The 18122-nt window shown below is 40.7% G+C and overlaps 1 protein-coding gene across 1 annotated transcript in view; it reads left to right on the top strand.

The window, feature by feature from the left end:
* PPP1R1C (protein phosphatase 1 regulatory inhibitor subunit 1C) overlaps positions 1-17643 on the top strand; it is a 54162-nt gene extending 36519 nt beyond the window's left edge. The window contains 1 exon segment of the mRNA XM_074872267.1: positions 17160-17643. Within this exon segment, the coding sequence (XP_074728368.1) occupies positions 17160-17248 (89 nt within the window). The 3' untranslated portion in view covers positions 17249-17643.
* The last annotated feature ends 479 nt before the right edge of the window (positions 17644-18122 follow it).

Raw genomic sequence — 18122 nt, 5'->3', positions numbered from 1 at the left:
AATTCCCTTGGCTACACTTTGTGCTAGAAAATGAGGGGCTTGTATGTAATGAGAGGACAAGAGTCAATTGGCAGAAATCGAAACACAGGAAATTCAACTTAAACATAAGAAAAAAACTTTCTTTTGTTTTTCTTTTTTGTTTGTTTTTATTTTTGTTTCTGTGACAGTGGTCAAAGACTGGAACAAGTTGCCTAGAAAGCTTGTGGAGTCTCCATCCTTGGAGATGCTCAAAATCTGACTGCATACAGTCCTGGACAACCTGCTCCAGCAGAGCCTGTGTTGAGCAGGGGTTTGAACTAGACAATCCCTGGAGGTCTCAGCCTCAGCAGTTCTGTGATTCAATAGCTGTTTTACTTACCATTTATGAAATGTAAACCTTTCATAACATGGTAATGACAAGCATAGTGAAAACTTCATCTCACAGCTGCCTATATCAGAATTTCACCTTTCAGTCCAATGGATGACATCTTATTTTGTGGCAGTATGTTCCCTACTTCTGTAAGAGCGCTCTCTAAATGTCAGTTTGTCTGGGTGATACTGTGTCTTAGGAAAATGTCTCAGAATCAAAAATAAAGATTGGGGTAGGCTGGAAGCCCCACATAAGTTCATTTTTAACATGATAAAAACCTCCCCAGCACCAGGGTGTATTAATGACACCAGAAGAGGGACTGGCTCTGACTTTCCAGAGGTGTTCCTAGGCAGTTAAGCTGACTTGATTCCTAACTCATATTGTAGGCTTTGCTTTGGTTAGCATGAATTGCCTGCTGCAGAGGGAGAGGGGAAGGATTCAAACTACCTTCAGCTTCAGTCTCCTGAACTGGATCTCAGCTGCTTGAGATGATCTCAGCACCTCACGGGCACTGAGGTGGTGAAAACTGAAGAGGCTCATTCTTCCTGATGGGTTCCTGCTTGGATGTAAGGGCTACAGCTACAGTACCTGTAATATGAAGAAAATGGTAATTGTCTGCTATCCATATGCCACTTGTGAAGCAATTGCAATGGGGATAATTTAATGTAAACACTGACCTATCAATCACTTGTTTAATCACCACAATGTTTTTGTAATTTTGATGGTGTTTATAAAATACTTCAAAGAAGAGCTCATTCCAATGTTTACAGTATTACTGATGTCAGGTTACGCTGATGCCAAAATCCTATCTCCTTTGTCATCATAAGAAGGATCACAATGAAGATTATAATTATAACTCAGTAGGGGATTCATCAGCAAATTAACAGCGAAGCTTATAGACTTCTGACAAAAACCAAACAGACTGGATTAATTAAAAGTGAAAGCCACACAGCACATGGAACCACGGCAGAGAAACACCACCTTGGAGTTTTGGCTGACCAGCAAAGATTTTGTTCCTGTCTTCATTTTAAAAAGTACAATTTGCTGGAAAGCTTTTCATCCACACCCTAAAAATCTCAGGCTGCACAGAGTATTCAACAAGAGATTTAAATGTGCCATTAACAAATTTTGCACTGTATCAGCCCCAGACCACGGAAAGAAATAATAACCACAAGAAGAATAACAAAAATAGAAAACATGGATCCAGAATATAAACTGAACAGAATGCTGAGTGTACCATGCCAGGCCTGGGGGTGAAACAGAAGAAGCTGTGAAACAGCAAAAGCTGCTCAGTCTTTACATGCAGGACTTCATTCACCCCATCATGTACTCAGGCTTCTGCTTCTCCCGTCTCTGTCAAGGATTCTGTCCCCTCAGGATGTGGCATAACTTTTTTCTCATCTGTTTAGGTTTCATGACCTCAGAAAAATCCCCATGTCAGCCAAAATACAAAGAAGTAGAGCCACAGTGCAGTTGTCCAGGAAAAAGCAAGCAGCTGGACAATGCTGTCCATTAATGTTGAAGTCAGATAAGAATGCCCAAAGAAAACTGAAATACAGCTGCTTGGAAATGGCTCGTGAAGTTGTGGAGATGAAAATGTTTGGTAAAGCATTTTCAGTAAGGTTTTGAATGCGAAAGACTTCATTCTTTTTGTGTTTTGAACTTGTATAAAAATTAAATTTTCCTATAACATGTCTAGATTTTTATGTTTAAGAAACTAGGCAAAACTAAATGTTTTGGTACTGCTAATATTAAATGTTTTGGTGAAATGTTTTTTCCTTTTTTCCCTCACAAAGGAAATTGTGAAATTTCAGGGTTTTTTCTAATCACGAGCAAACAAAAATTGTAAGGCTCCAAGGAAGTGTAAATATTCAGCCATTGAAGTCTGCTACTGTCATTTTTATAAATACTCTGGCCTGAATCCATCCTGCTTAAACCAAGTCAGGCATGGAGTTACCCTGGGCTTGTTACAAGCTGACAAGTGAAGAATCAAGCCCTGGAAGTCTCTCTCTCTGCTGACCATATAAGGAATCACAGGCAAGTGCATCCAGTATTAAAGTACCTAAAGGTAGGTGGGCATCTGTGCTTAGCTACAAACCCAGGCTGCCCTTGGACATCCAACAGGGACAGTTCTTGTGTTGCCACAGCCATAAGCAGAAAACAAAGGAAATAAAGACCTAGGAAGCAGAGGTAAAGCAAGGATAGCTTTGACCATGTTACCTTTCTACAGGTTTTATGATTATTACAACAATGAGGAGAATCACATATTTTGTACTTAAACCCAAAATGATACCTCCCCGATATTTAACAAATAATTCTGCATTGAGCAAAAACTTTTGCCAGGCAACATGGCCAAAACTAGTGAGACTGTGGTGTCACTGGCCCCAGGTAACTAGGGATGAGTGTTTCCAATTATATATTCTAGCAGAAGGGGCCATAATTAAAATCTTGGTGAAATCTGATCCCAGATTCTGTCTATATCTGACCTGTGACTGGACCTAAATGTAACTGCTGGTCCTTGTATGATAATCCAATCACATCTGTCAAATACCTGGTACATCCAGTCTGGATGGGGTCTTTTACATGTCTCATATCTCCTCAAATCTGCCGTGGTATTCAATATTGCAGAGGTACCTATGTCCCCTCATTCCTTATACACTACTATTTAAGCTTACCTTTTATAATTAACTGAATTCTCTACATACTTAGGACATAAAAACATTACTTCCTACACAGGTTAAGTTTTGCAGAGAAACTTTCTGAGTAAATCTTACCTGCCCAAAGGGGTGTGAACTGCAGCTGTATTGCAGTGCAAAGGCTTGCCTGAGCAGTACAAACAGAGCTGATCAGGATATGAGAATCCTATTCACACAATGAAAGTTTGCATCTATAAATGTCCATGGGATTAAAAAAACCCTTTCCTTGCCATCCAGAGACCCAACCAAAATCAAAATTATGGTGAGACAAATATTTGTTTTCACAAAGGCAATGGACCTATTCCCTCTTATTTATGTACATTTATTTTTGACATTGCTATTTGGGGTTTTTTTTAAAGGGAACAACAAAATTATCTTCTCAAAAAAAGGTCTGTGGAGGGAGCGGACTGGGGAGTGAAAAGGGGATTGTTATCACTATTAGTGGTTCTGTCACACATTGATAGGTTATTTTGCTGTATGAGAGTTCATTCCCCTGCTTTATCAATTGGAGTTTATATCACATATTGCTTTTGATTTGACAGCAAACCACTGTAAGCAAGGAGTAGGTAAAAGTGTGACACTTTGTTCTTATTGCTCAGAAGCTTGCAGTTAAGTAGCGATTTCCTTTTTCACTTGGCTTCTGTGGTGTGCGATGCCAGAGCAGCAGCACGCTGTAGGTTTGCCTTGCTCTGGGCTGGCTGTCACAGCCCTCCCCAGCATCTGAGGCAGTGCCAGTGCCACACGCTACTTTCATTGCAGATTTTCAGCAGAGGCACACTGCTTCATCTGTCCCCACCATAAACAGATCTCTGCTGGCTGCTGAATTTTTTAAACCCTAATGGAAATTGCCATTTGAATAGAAGCAATTTAATTTCAAGTTAAAACATAGGGCATGAAAAAAAACCCATGCTACTATTCTGTCAGTGTACTTTTTCATATCATGGCAACCATAACTACCTCACATCCTAACTAGGTGCATGTCTCAGCCCACCTAACATGCAAACAGCTCAGACTCCTTCGGTTCTAGTTCTCTAATACGTCCTTTCCCCCAAGAACTAATTGCTGAAGTAAAATCCCTTAGAAAAGTTCATGCATTTATTTTGAGGCCTGGTTTGTGCAGCCTCAACAGCAGTTTTGGACAAGAATGTATTTCTGATTTTTATTAGAAAATATTAAGTCTTGAATAACCATGCTGTAGTAAAAGAAGTGGCTATCAAAGCAGATTGGAGATTTCCCATTAAGAATTGGGGAAGGAAAAATTTAAAAAAATAGAAAATGTTCTTGGTTGACACTTTTGGCAGGAGCAGATTGGAGGAAATTAAATTGGTATGAGACTCACTTCCCTTTCTCATATATAAATCACCATTTAATATATTAACATATTGGGGGCAGAACTCTTTTTTTTTATTCTCAGCAAAAGGAATAGTAGCTGTGAACAAAATATTTGTTCCTAGAGACAATAGGAGGATCACTTTTGTAAATGGTAATTGATCTTAAGGCTAGGAAAGGACCATTATTTTTATATAATTGAATCTCTGGCATAAAGCACACTCTTCAACCTAATTCTACACTTGATCTATAATTTATGTTGAATGATGGCATATATTTTAGAATGCAGAAGTTAAGACTTGTTATGAAAGTTAAGATTTATCTAATTATCCTTAGCCCTTCCCTTCATTTACTTAGGGCAAATAGGATAACACTGTTTTACTTTGTACATAGCAGTCTATAAAACTAATATTTGTCTTGTCCCTACCTCTAAACAGACTTACATGCTGCAGTTGAAATATTGAGCATCGTTTTATATTGTCTTGAGCATCAGCTTTCTCAGGTTTTGACTGATGTGATTTTCTAGCTGTAAAACCTATTTCCTGCTTTTTCCATCATGGCTTATTTTAAGGTAGTCAGCCTTCAGAGCTTGAAAACATAAACTAGTCTGGAGCAGCATGTGGTGAATCATAAGGATGACAAGTTGCCTGGGAAAATATAAGACGTTTTCATTTAAAGAAGAAATGGTTAGAAAATGTTACTTGTAAACTTTTAAGGCCAGTGAGTTCTAATAAATATTTTGTGACAGTTGCAGAGCTATTGACATCTGTTATTATGGAGCAGCTGATTCAGGTTTGAAAATGTGGCCTTTTATTTAATGGAATTATTGTAATCCTGTGGCATAAGGGATCAATTCTGCCAGTCCTGTGATTTTGATCTACTCTTAGACAGACAGCCGCCTGGCTGTGAGTGGTACTGGTGTTAAAAGTGAGGATTTAGTAATTCTAGCAAATAAACACATTACCCAGTAAAACTTGGCTTCCAGACAGATGCTTTCTGAGGGGTGATTGTGACCATCTAAGGAGCTTCCCCAGACCTGTCAAAGCATAGCACCTTTGAAGATCTGCCTGCGTTGGTTGAATTCAAGCACCCTTCTCAACAGCTCTAAGCCTATCTCTGAACTATGAAAAATTGGGATGAAAAAAATGTCAGCTGAAAACCTTTAATCCTCTCCTGGTTGCAGTCTCCAGCTGCCCAGCCAGACTGGCACATGGAGCTGTGCAGGAGGAGAGCCTTGCAGTACTGTCCAGCTTCATCACCAAAGTGAAAGTCATCTCCGCATGTTTTTCTGCTCAAGTTGTTGGTGAGGTGTTTGACCAAGAGCCATCCTCCACAGAATCAGCTAAGAAATGTTTTCTGGCTTCCCAAAGGGTAATTAATGTTGGGCTGAGATTGTTATGGGTGAAACATCCACTTAGCTGACTGCAGGGACTTCTGCTGTTCATTCGAACTCTGAAGACTGGCTGACTTCTGCAGTCTGAGGGCTAGCAGGGAAGGAAGGAAGAGCAAAAGAGATATTTACATAATAGCAGAAGTTGCCTGGGGCGACAAAAGCCTCTCTGTTTACTATTTTGGCTACTGTAAGTGGGAGATGCAGTCCCTTCAGCCACAGCAAGCTGACCTCTGTCTCCAGTGCATGTTCTGGCCAGCCTGTGGAGGGCTGACAAAAGCCTGTCTGTGCTGAAGCAGCTCCTTCACGCTAGTATTATGGAGCCGGTGCTGCTTCAAGTGACTTGTGAGAGGAGAAAAGGGAGTGGAAAGTGCCATGTGAGAGAACAAAATGGAAAGCAGCCAGACATTTACAACATGAATTTTGCTGCTCTCATACAGTCTTTATTGTGATAGTTTAACACTGAGTCTTTTGACTGGGAGAAAGTAGCCTGAGCGCCAAAATTTGTCATTTAAAAGGCTCACCGTAAGGACTGAATATTGTATGGCTGGAGCTAAGAGAAGAGTTAGTAACAACCAGCAGACATTTAGATAATCACTCAGTCCTTGTTGCTTGGTTTCCGAATGATCATTCACAAACATCTATGAGGTCATGGTGACCTGCTGGATATGCTGATGATCTGATCTGCTCCACATCAGATATGTGACCTACATAAACCCATCATATTTGCCAGTGCTTCAGGTCATTTGTTTTGATTTAATCATCAGCACTTGTGAAAGAGATGCACATCAGAGAAAAAAAAAAATGTAGATGTAATTGCATAACTGAATATCTTGGTCTCATAATCATAACAGACACATGATCATTTTTTTCTCCTCCTCAGCCTGAACTTAGGTATAAAGTAATGTAGCACACAAGATTTTTTGTTGATTTATAGTTTTCTAAAATGTCAACATAGTTTGAACTGCCACACTGGTGCTTCAGATTCTGTTTATTCTAAACATTGAAGGCCCACCATGTCTGCTGGTCTTTGAAGACACCATCAACTATAAAGGACAGAGTAACAGCCTGACTTTGCTTTTCCTTGGATAATCTAAACAGGAGTTTGAGAATACTTACTGTGCCAATTTTCTGTGTCACTTTGTTTATCTCATACCTCAAACTTTAAAGCCACATAAAACATTAATTTATACTATTTTACATAGATTCTGTGTAAATAAACAGTAGCTGTTTGAAGTTATTTCTTCTTTATAACTGGAAGTTAAGATCAATTACAAAAGCTGTCTCTTCTTTCTTTGAAAACAGCAAGAGAAAGCCTCATTAACTTCTGGAGGAGTGGGATCAAGCCCTGTGTAATAACTCTTTGACCACAGGAGTAGGGCAGACCTTTGCATGTTGATTATCAAGCTTCAAGTGATTAGTTTTACTTTGCCATGAAACCTTGGTTAACAAAAGCTTACAGGGATGGGCACTGTTCAGAGTCCTTTGAGAGATTTCCACAGAGCAGCATTTTTCAGTCTTTCTCAACAAAGAACAACCTAAGTTTTGGAAAACTTCCAAAGGCTGTATCAAGCAGACTGTTCACAGTGGCCTACATTTATAAAGCAAAATTTCCCACATCCATTTACTTTTATTTTGTCTTCTCTCCCTCATGTTTTTTCTGTTTGCTCACTCACACACATGGGAATTGTCAAGGTCGGGGTCTGTGTGTTTTATTGCTGTCATGTCGCAGATTGCTTCTTGATGTTCTTTGGACCACTTATGGCTCAGGGACCACCCAAGAAAGCGGCTGCCTTGGGACACACCAGGGATGCCACCCTCAGCAAGTCTGGGCTGCTGCTCTTGTGCTGTGCCTACTTGGAAGTCGGGCTAGCCTCCTGCCACTGGTGATCTGGCATGATTTGTGAACATGAGCATCAGCAGAATGAAATAATTGCTTCCAGGCTGGCAGACTGAAGCCATTCTTGTAGGTGAGAATGATGAAACACAAGGAAAGGTATGTAAAACACACTTTCTGTTTACATACAAACATCAGTCATGGTCTAGCTCTTAGTTCACACTCAATAATCCCCCACTGATCACCAATGTTTGTTATATTGTATTGATGTTAACATAGCACCCAGGAACCCACACCAGGGATTAGGACTATGCCACGTTAAACCTTGTTCAAACATTTAACAGAAGTCAGTTGTTGCACCAGGAAACTCCCAGCAGGGGTGTAGAATTCAAACCCAGGAACAGATAGAGCGTTAAGGAAGAATATGACAGTCTGTCTCAGCATGCTGGCAACTGAATGTTCTCAGGTTGTTTCTCAAATTCCATAACTGAGAATTTTGAGGAGGATTTGGAAGTGGTCATGGAGGCTGGTAGTTTTATCTTTCCAGCATTCAGTACAATGTAGGAGAAGGGATGAAAATGCTCATTTAAAATCCTAGCAAATGGAGTACCAAAGCTCTATTGGTCCCTGATTTCAGATGAGAGTGGGTGGTGCTCATAATATAGGAAGAAACTTCATTTTCCTTGAAAGCATAAATAGCCACCATTAGTCTGAAATATCTTGGAGGAAACTCAGGAGGAAAAGTGAGTTGCTTAGTGGTGGCATAGGAAGTGATCGTGGAAATGATTCAGGTGATTGTAACTGCAGAATGCTGAATGCAGGAGCAAAGCAACGTTTATAAAGCTTAGAGAAGGAGATGTGGTAGTAGCGAAGACCCCAGGATAAGGAGAGTTTCCATGACTGGATAAATGGTAAAGACCATATTGGATACATTAAGCAAGAAAAATGTGCAAGACAGATGAAAATTGGATATGGTGATCTAGAGAAGAGTAGAAATCAGAAATATGTAAGTCTGACTGTCAGGAAAGAATGATGGTGTTGTCCATAGTAGATGAACAAAGCATTTTGGAAAGGACTGCAGATCAAGAGCTTGGTTTTAATCACTTTGAGATAATGTCTTAGACTGCCGCAAGCTTCCGCCAAAGATATACTCTAGAGTTTTAATTTGGACAGAAGGAAGAAACTCTTTCCATCAGAGCCTTTATAAGGGCATTTATTATTTCTGTATCTGAGAAGTACACTGTTGAAGATCAGGAGTGCTGTAAGAGTAGAAGAAAACTTGCAGCCTCTGCCACCCATCCTCAGAGGCTGAAGTAAAGGGAAAAGGACCATCAGAGGACAACAATAACAAATGTGTTACAAACAGTGGAAGAAGAACCAGGGCAAAGAAGTGTCAGAGGCAAAGACATCAAGTTGGAAAAAATGAAGACAGAGATCACTGGACACTTTTGCCAGAAAGCCTTCAGGTTGAGTCCAAGGGCAACTTCATCAAAGGAAGTGGAGGATGTAGTGAAGGGGTGGGTGTGGAAAGGTTAGGTGGAATCAGTGGGCATCATTCTTGGTAAGCTGAATGGTAGAGGGAGAAGAAGAGTTGGGTGGCAACTGGGGAGGCAAGTAGGGTTAGGGATGGGGAGTAATGATTTTTAAGGAGTTACTAACAAAAGCTTAAACACTGAACTCTGACTTTTATGCAAGGAGAGCTTATCTAAACTACCCAGTTAAGTAAAAATGGATTAAAGGTTTCAGGACTTGATTTACAGATGAGGGAGAGAGATAGCAGGTCATTTATGCAAAGGGGAAACAAGAGAAAGCTCAAAATAGGCATCTGGGAACTACAGCATTTTCCTTAATGGCTTACTGTCCTTTTCTTGCATGGAATATATACCCTTCTGTATTTCAGCTGTTTAAAACAAAAAATTTACATAGTAGGAATTATTTTTTTTCTGGCCAAAGAAATGAATTTTTGATCAAGAAGGTCAAAGTACCTAGGATCTGTGTCTGCAGAGGGTAGGCTTTGAGTTTGACCTTGACCAGTAATGACAGCTGTGTTTCTGATACCTTCACCAAATGGGGCAGAGGAAAGACAAGACATGTATTTCTTACATTTAAATAAATTTAGCAGTGTAGTTGGCACGTACCTGACAATGAAAATTCGAAGATTACTAAACCTGCTTTGTCTAAACAACTTTTATGAAGCAGAAAATGCTGAGAATGGAGGCTGGTTAAGCTGTAGTTTTTTGAACTGATCAAAGTCACAGAGAGGGAAAATTTTTAATAATTGCTCAGCTCCTGTGGAAGTAAGTTTCTGCCAGGCAGCTGCTCCGGCAAGCTCTGACGGGCCTCAGCTTCTGCTGGAGGTGGCAACAGCAGGAAGTGTTTCGTGCTTTTCACAGCACGGAGATGCCTGGAGCAGGGGCTGTGTGCTGTGCCCGACTGCGCTGTACCTGTACCGCAGTGCCTGTCGCAGGGAGAGCCTTGGTGCTCTCGCACTAGAACTGATGGGCTGAAGGGAGCACATTTCCTCACGTATAGCACTCAATACTTCCGGAAACATCTGGCAAAACATCTTATGAAGTGTTCAAAGTCTGTGTTACTTTCATTGTGCAGATGCCTAGATGAGCAAGAAAGCAATTTCTTTTTGTAACAGGAGTGCATAGGCTTTGTTTTTATTACCCCAGTATATGGTTTTTAAATCTGTTACATCTGCAGGCAGTGAGCATATTCTTTTAACTACAATGATAGTCAGCAGTCCTCAGGTAACCTGCACCAGTAAACAGTGACTGAGACAAATGATCCGCCCCTGAAACCCCGGCAGAAAGATGCCCTGTTTCAGCAGCAGGCGGTAAGTGTGCTAGGACTTACTCTACAGGACAGCCCGCTCCTGTGCCTCCAGCTCAGGAAATTAGATTCTTTTCTTTGAAATTTCTATGCACTGGGCCACAACTGGGATGTGATTTCTATGTGAGATTTTGTCTGTAGGTGTATCTGTCACATGCAAGAGATGTTCCATGTTCCTTGATTTTGGAAATAGTGTAGCACTTGGTTCAATGCAACCCCTTAATCCCATTGTTTTCATCCCTTGTATTTGGGAACAAATACAAACATATATAGCTCACATATAGGTATATATAGCTCACAGTGGGCCACATAATCTAATTATGAGTTTGTATATTTCCCAAAATCAGTACTGAAATGCTGATTTAGTCTGGCCTCATGGTTTTAAGGAGTGAAAAGAAACCTTGTTCCTGAGATCAGTCTGACTGGTGCAAATAGGTGCTTCATCTCTTTTCCAGGGAAAGGAGGCATTTGAAGCTCCCACCTGGGTCAAAATGTAGCCTTCAGTCACACAGTTAATGTTACCATACTTTTATAAACTATAAGATGGATTTACTGAGTTTTGATTTTGTAAAATCATATAGTCATTTAGGTTGCAAGGAACCTTGGGAAAGCACATACTCCAACGTGATGCACAAAGCAAAATCAGCACCAAATTTAACCAGATTGCTCAAGGCTTTGTCTAGTCCAGTACTGAAAACCTCCTAGGAGAGAGACTTCACAGACTCTTTGGGAAACAGGTGCTTAAATATACTCAGTGAAATAATTTCTTTCTTATATCCAGGCAGAATATACTCTCTTCTAATTCATGACCAAATATTTCCATCTTCTGGGTAACCTTCCCATAGGTACAGGCAGGCTGCTGTTAGGTGCCCCAAAGTTGCCCCTTCTCCTGGCTGAGCAAGCCCAGGTCCCTCACAGGTCATGTGCTTCAGTTCTCTGACCACCTTGGTGGCCTCCACTGGATTTGAACAAGTCTATTAACATCTTCTTTTATGGGGGTGGGGGCAAATATAGTATTGCAGGCACAGCTTAATGCATGGTGAGTAACTGAGGATCTCTCCTGGTTTCCACAACCTTTCAAAAATGACAGAGAATGGCCTCACACTGACACTAGCTGGTCCCTCTGCACCCTTGCGTGCAGCCCACCAGCCCTGTGACTTCTGCAGGTCAAGATTTTTCAATGGATTGCTGAGTCAACCTTTCCTCCTTGGACTTTGTCTGTGGGCACAAAGCCCTGGCAGACCTTTTCAGTCCAGACCAAGACAAAGAAGGTATTGAACACCTCAATCTTGTCTATGTCTAGACTGCTCACTTCACTCAGCTTCAGACCCATTGTTTTTCATTGTTTTTTTTTTACTGTGAAGGTAGGGGAAGAAACTTTTCTTGTAGCCCCTGACACCCTTTGCTTTTCAACTCGAGTTTGAGCTTTGCTAACACCACCCCTGTATTGTGGGCCTGTATTTTTTTCTATATTCCTCATTTTTACCTGACTTTCATCCACAGTATGCATCATCTTTTTGACATTGGAGCTCAGTCATGAGGTACCTGCTTAGCCAAGGTGGTCTTCTGATACAGCTACTTGTTCTCCTGTACCAGTATATGCCACTCCTGTGCTTGGAGGAGACTGCCCCTGAAGACCTGCCAGCTCTTCTGGGCTCTGTCACCTTCACAACTGCCTCCCACTGCATCCAAATTAGCCAAAGACCTGTGGTAGATGTTGGTTTATATGACATTAGTTTTGGGGGTTTTCTGTTGTTTTTTTAATTCAAAAATTCATTTCAGTTGGGAAAAAAAAAAAGATGAGGAAGGAGTCAAAGCATTTTTGAATGATAAATTCAAAATAAAATTTCCATAAAAAAGAAAAATTATTTTTCCTGTTTAGTGGCAGAAATATGTTATTTTTGGTTTGATATTCTCATTTTTGCTGAGGGAACCAGAACGTATTTCATTTAGGATTGGCATAAAGTAGACATTTTTATTTGACCATTATCCTCTTTGACCAGGTTTGTTTGCTTGATAATTTCAGAGTGATTTGAGTTCTGAAACTCAAAATCAGGCTGCTTTGTCTGTGGCTCAGCTCTGTCTTTCACTGCTTTCTGAAAATCTGGAAATGTGTTTTTGATAGAGAGAGGCTCAGCTCCAAATCATAAAACTAAATAACCCTTCAAACTTTGGGGAATTCAAATTGCCAACCAGACTTCAATCCTGAGTTTGGTAAATGTCAACACTGTTCCTTGGGCAGTGAAGCAGGGTGAAGGAAGAAGTGTTAAATAGGATGGGAAGCTGCCTTAATTAGTTGAGATGGGGAGCTGCCTTAATTAGTTGAGATGGGGAGCTGCCTTAATTACTTGATTTTTTTTTTTTTTTTCCAGGAGATATTTAATTCAGGAGCACTTGGTTATTTCATATCTTGTGACACTGCTTAGCCTTCTAATCTGGTGCTTTGGTCAGATGGAGAGAAGCAAAAAGACAGCTGTTGATTAAACAGCATAGATGTTATTATGTGACTGCAAAAATGCCAGAAAGTTGTCCCATTTGCACTCATAATTTATAAGTAATCTAGAAATATGCTTTGAGGCAGTGACTTCATCTAAAAAGAATTACCAGTTCAAAGTGTATTAGTGCCCGGCTGCTGAATATGGCTTGGCATTAAGGGTTTCTTCATCAGCATTGATTGGATTAAATTACCTGCAGTGAAATATGAGCCCTTTGAGGAAAAACCATTCTTGTCCTGCTGGCTTTAGAAGCATAAAAAGGAGGTGGCGGGGGGGGGCGGGGGGGGAAGGGAAAAAGAAACCAAGAGGCAGTGTTCAGACAGGCTTTGTTTTAAGGCAGAATAAGAGTGAGTTTGAATGTGCTGTGGGTATAAAATCGTTGCCAGGGAGTGGTGAGCAGGAGCAGCTTTCTGGCTGGAAGGGCATTTTTTGCTATCAGACTTCTCAGGCAAAGAGCAAAGCCCCAGCCAGGGCATGACGTTGCAGAGCAGCAGTCAGGTCAGGCACAGAGGGGACTGGGGACTGGTGGGGTCAGCGGCACGGCTCGGACACCATGGGCCACCTCCACATGCAAGCACAGAGCAGGGCAGGGCAACCCAGGCTGGAGGGCAGAGTAGTGAGAGAAACGAAATGGCATCAGGGCAGTGCAGGCACAGTGTTTCAGAGTTACCCACTGCCTAGCATAAGGGACGGTGATGAGACAGGTGACTCTGTGGATGAGCATTTGCAGTTGTGCCTATTTGCAACTGATATTATGAAACTTGTGTAGTTTATGTGGAACCAGTAGCTTGATGTTTCTAACCTGGATCTGCCGTATGTACAAACAATATCTTCTAAATTATCCCACATATATCCCCCCAAATATCCTGGTTTGTTTTTGTTTTGTTTTGTTTTTTCTATGAGTAAAATCTTAAAGTCTATATTTGTTGCTCATCTTTACTACTGTGCTTCATCAATGAATAGAAACAAACTCCAAACAACATCATTCTGGTACCTCTTGATTACTATTTGAAAAAGCTGAGGGCATGAACTGTGTTACTGCTGTATGTTGTTACTGAAAAAATGAGAAGGAAATCCCCTTTCTAATAAATTAATGTTACCATAATAGCAGTTGTAAAAATGGTTGGGGTGACCAGAGTTTTCACTCATTCTCTAGCAGAATGTAACCTTTCAGCAAGAAATTTAGATATTGCTAAACAAATATACTGGGTATGAATAGATCCAACTTAGAAAAAATTGTCTCTGTGGATAGAGCTCCATCTCACTACCTGCTTATCATTTGCTTTGTATTGACAAAGGGCAGGGCACACAGCTTGAATAACTCTGCTGGAGTGGCACTCAAGAGCTGCTGGAATGGCCTCTTCTCTTGAATTGTTTTAGCTGAGCAGGAGCTGTGGATGGATATGCCAGTGTGCTCCTGGGCATGCCCAGTTCCAATGCCTTCTGACCACCCTTGACAGCCACTGCGGATTACTGCAATGTTATGCAGCTAGATAGGCTTTTAATCTAAAAGTATGATTGCTATCAGTTAACTTAGTACTTTTATTGCCCCAGATATTTCTACACTGTAAAAGTCTGACACTTTGTGCATAATATGTATCTTTTCAAGAAAGCCACCGGCCTTTTCTGTCATGCATGTTCATTTGCTACTGACAGGAATTTCATCACCTGTACATCAATACATGCTAACTTATTTCATTGTGTAGCTGAGCACCTTATTTCATAATGCCACACATGGGATCAGTTAATTCTGACAGCCTGATGCTGTCAGATCATGTTGAAGCTTATGAGTAATGACATCAAGTCTTGTACACTTATTGGTCAATGCAGGAAAACCTGTGCGTCTTTACTTCCAAAGGACACTGTGGGATTAAACAACTGGCAGAGCTGAAGGCAGGCTGTAGAATGGAGGTTATGAAAAATCATTAAATAAGATTGATAGTTGTCTGCTACGTGAAAATCAATGGGAAATGCTCGTTGATGTCATTTCTGTCCATTTCCTGCAATTTTCACATTCAATATTGTAATTAAACCACATTGCCAAAAGTCTTCACTCCTACCAAAAATACCATTCCATGAAGCTTCACCATATTAACGGTACATCATCACATGCCTTCTTTTCTGTCCATAACTTTCCCTTTTTCATCTTTGAAAAAAATCCCTAAAAAATGGTGCATTCTGGCTCCTAGCAATTTCTGTCTGAAGTACTGAATAGTAGCTGTTATATGGGTACTGTGAATGTGCAAGAAATGGCTCTGTAAGTCCAGAGGTGAAAAACAGGAGACAAACTTGCACTACAAACACAATATAATTTTGAAATGAATGTCCATTAACCTATGGTTAGGTGAAATCATATTTACAGTGTTTGTCTTATGAAAGGGTGTTGCTAACGAGGTCAGCTTGGTGGTAGCTGAGCACCCTAAGTGTTTTTTCATGTATCACAGTTACTTAATTTGAAATGGTTTGATTATTGCAGGGAACACTCACAAGTACTGTGGCTTGGGAGCATTAATTTATTTGCTTGTTTTACATCTGAACAACAGTTTCCCAGGGAACCAGGTATTGTCATTTGTGGGGGAAAAAAAGAGATGAGCCCAGAGCCCAGCACAGAGCAGTGATGGGTTCCTTTTGGAAATGGAGCTGACTGCACTCTTGTTGTACAACCCATTATAAGATCCTACTTTTAGTTATTTGTACCTTTGTTGAACTGGAATAACTTATGTTGAAATTTTTTTCAAGTGATGTACTTGCAAAAAACTATCCCATATTTTGGACTGGTGTTGACATAAACAGTGAAGTGTAGGAACCTCCAAGTTAAGTGACGCTGGGACCATGACTCTTGGACGTACACCATCAATTCCCCTTACTCACAATTTGAGGTAATCTGGATCTTGCCCTGCATGCCTTAAAGGTGCATCCCTTTTTGAAAATTGTGCCTCTGCAAGTGCTATGACAGTGGGGTGTTTGATTATCCAGCTGTGGTTATCTAAAGTGGCTGGGGTGCAATTTCTCCTCAACAAACATAACTGCTGCATAAGGAAAGCTTTTTCTTTCTGACAATTAGAAATGGTGAGTAGAACTATGTATGATATGTAATAAAACCAAAAATATTTCCATGTTATGGTAGTAATGACACCAGAAAACCTTATTCAGGTTTACATTTTGTTGAAATGATACATTTTTGACTAACAGTTATGCTCCCACTACAACTGTTTTTGTCAAAAACTAGGGGACCCAAAAACTAATCTTAGGCATTTGCTGTTTAGATTTTTTGAAAATAGCAACCCTTCATCTCTGGTCTCTCCTGTCTGTCATCTTTTTAGCTTGATTTTGCCTCCTTTTTTAGCTTGAATTCTTCTATCACACCAAGGTGGAGCTGAGAAGATGGGATTAGGCCCATTCATTGAGGTCTACTTGCTTGTACTGAACATGGGACATGGAAAATAACTTTGCAATTTGGTTATTTTCATAGAGTCTAATTCAGTGGCTGGCTGAAACCAGCCAGCAGCAAGAACTGCACAGCTTTCCTCAAACCTAAACTTTCAGATATCCTGTGATAGATATTTACCTTTTTCATCCAGCCTCACGTGGTATTTGGAGGTCAACGGAATACATTCTCCATGTAAGAAATGATCCAAACTTGTCATGGCTTAGGTGCCAGCAGTTCCTTCTCTGTTGGGTGCAATGCTCTCTTTGCATCAGGACAGCTCTGCAGGTTGTGTGCAGATTATGGGGACGCACACTGGAGAAGACCTCTGGTGCACATGGGAAGCTGTGATGATGGAGTACTAGGTCCGTGTGAGTGATGACCTTCAGCAGATCAGTCTCAGAAAGAGGCTCAAGCTGAAATTCTCATAGAATAATTCCCATGCCTACTGTCTGAGTGTTGAAAACTTTTAACTTGCTTGAGATGGGCAATACTAATCTGATCAAGGATTAGCAGGGAAAAAAGAGAAGCAAATACTGTTCTCTTCTACAAGGGTCTTTCAGCAGTTTTTTTAACAAAACATGATAAATTTCCTAAAAGCCTATATTCAAGGAAGAGAATATTTCTGTTGGAAATAAAACATAGTATTGTTTGAACTAAGAGGTTTGTGAAAAAGGAAGTTGGTATGGGCATTAAAAACTTGCAATTAGTTTGGTTTTTCGTTTGTTTCTACTCCAGGAAAAAAAAATGTCCAACATGAGTTACCACAACTTTAACCATGACTTCTATATTTTTAAGGGATTAAACATCTGAAGAGTCAGAGTGATTCAGCATTTCCAGAAGAAGAAGAGGGAGTTAGTGAAAGGGAAGAGGAGTGGGGCCATTAAACAGCATGGAGTTGCCTCGAGCCCCGTCACGGAGAGTGACTGAACTGCGCAGCCATGCGTGCCTCAGACCATTCGCCACTGCTTGTGTCCCCACACCGCAGCGCTCAGCGTGACGGCGGCGCCAGGGCTCCCTGCGGAGCACCCTCGGCTGGGTTTTACAGCCACCTGCAAATGTGTTTTGTGATCCTTGTACCCGAAGATCAAACAGTTATTTTAAAGTCATTTTTCTTTCATTTTCTATGACTTAAAAAATGTAATTTGCAATTGTGTTAGTGACCTGACGTCAATACTGCCAGAGCTTAACTACTGCGTGTGAGCTGTACTCTATGGCCTGTTGTAAATAAAACTGATTTAAAAGCTACAGAATAAATAATATGTTCATTTAGACAAGATTGCACACTGTACAGTGATTTTGTCTAGCATGCAGAGAAATGTTTGTATAAAAATGATCCTTTCAGCTAAGGGCAGCTTTTACCGGTATTGTTAGAGTTACTTGCAGTAATGTAGATAGAAACAAAGTGAGCAGAGGCAACTCAGTGTAGAGAAGGATACAAAGACACTCTTAGCCATGCTCTCTGGATATGCAACGTTTAAAGTACTTGTCTTTCTTTTGGTTTGAGGCTGCCAAGTCACATCACCCAAACAGATTTCTTTACACAAGATCATTGTTATCTGGAGGCATTAGAAAAAGTTTCAATTTGGGAGTCAGAGAAAGCACAGGAGTGTGTGAGACCCATGAACAGGATCCATGCACCAGCTGAGCCACAGGGAATGCCAATATTCACCTTTGTCACCTGCAGCAAGTACAGGGTACAGCCTTCTCTGAGAAAGAGAACCAGTCTACCTTGAGTTTGTCACAGGTTCAGCCAGTAAA

Source organism: Strix uralensis, chromosome 6 (genome assembly GCF_047716275.1).
Source record: "Strix uralensis isolate ZFMK-TIS-50842 chromosome 6, bStrUra1, whole genome shotgun sequence".
Classification (NCBI taxonomy): Eukaryota; Metazoa; Chordata; class Aves; order Strigiformes; family Strigidae; genus Strix; species Strix uralensis.
The sequence above is the reverse complement of the archived record's forward strand: the minus strand, read 5'-3'. Positions and strand labels throughout refer to the sequence as shown.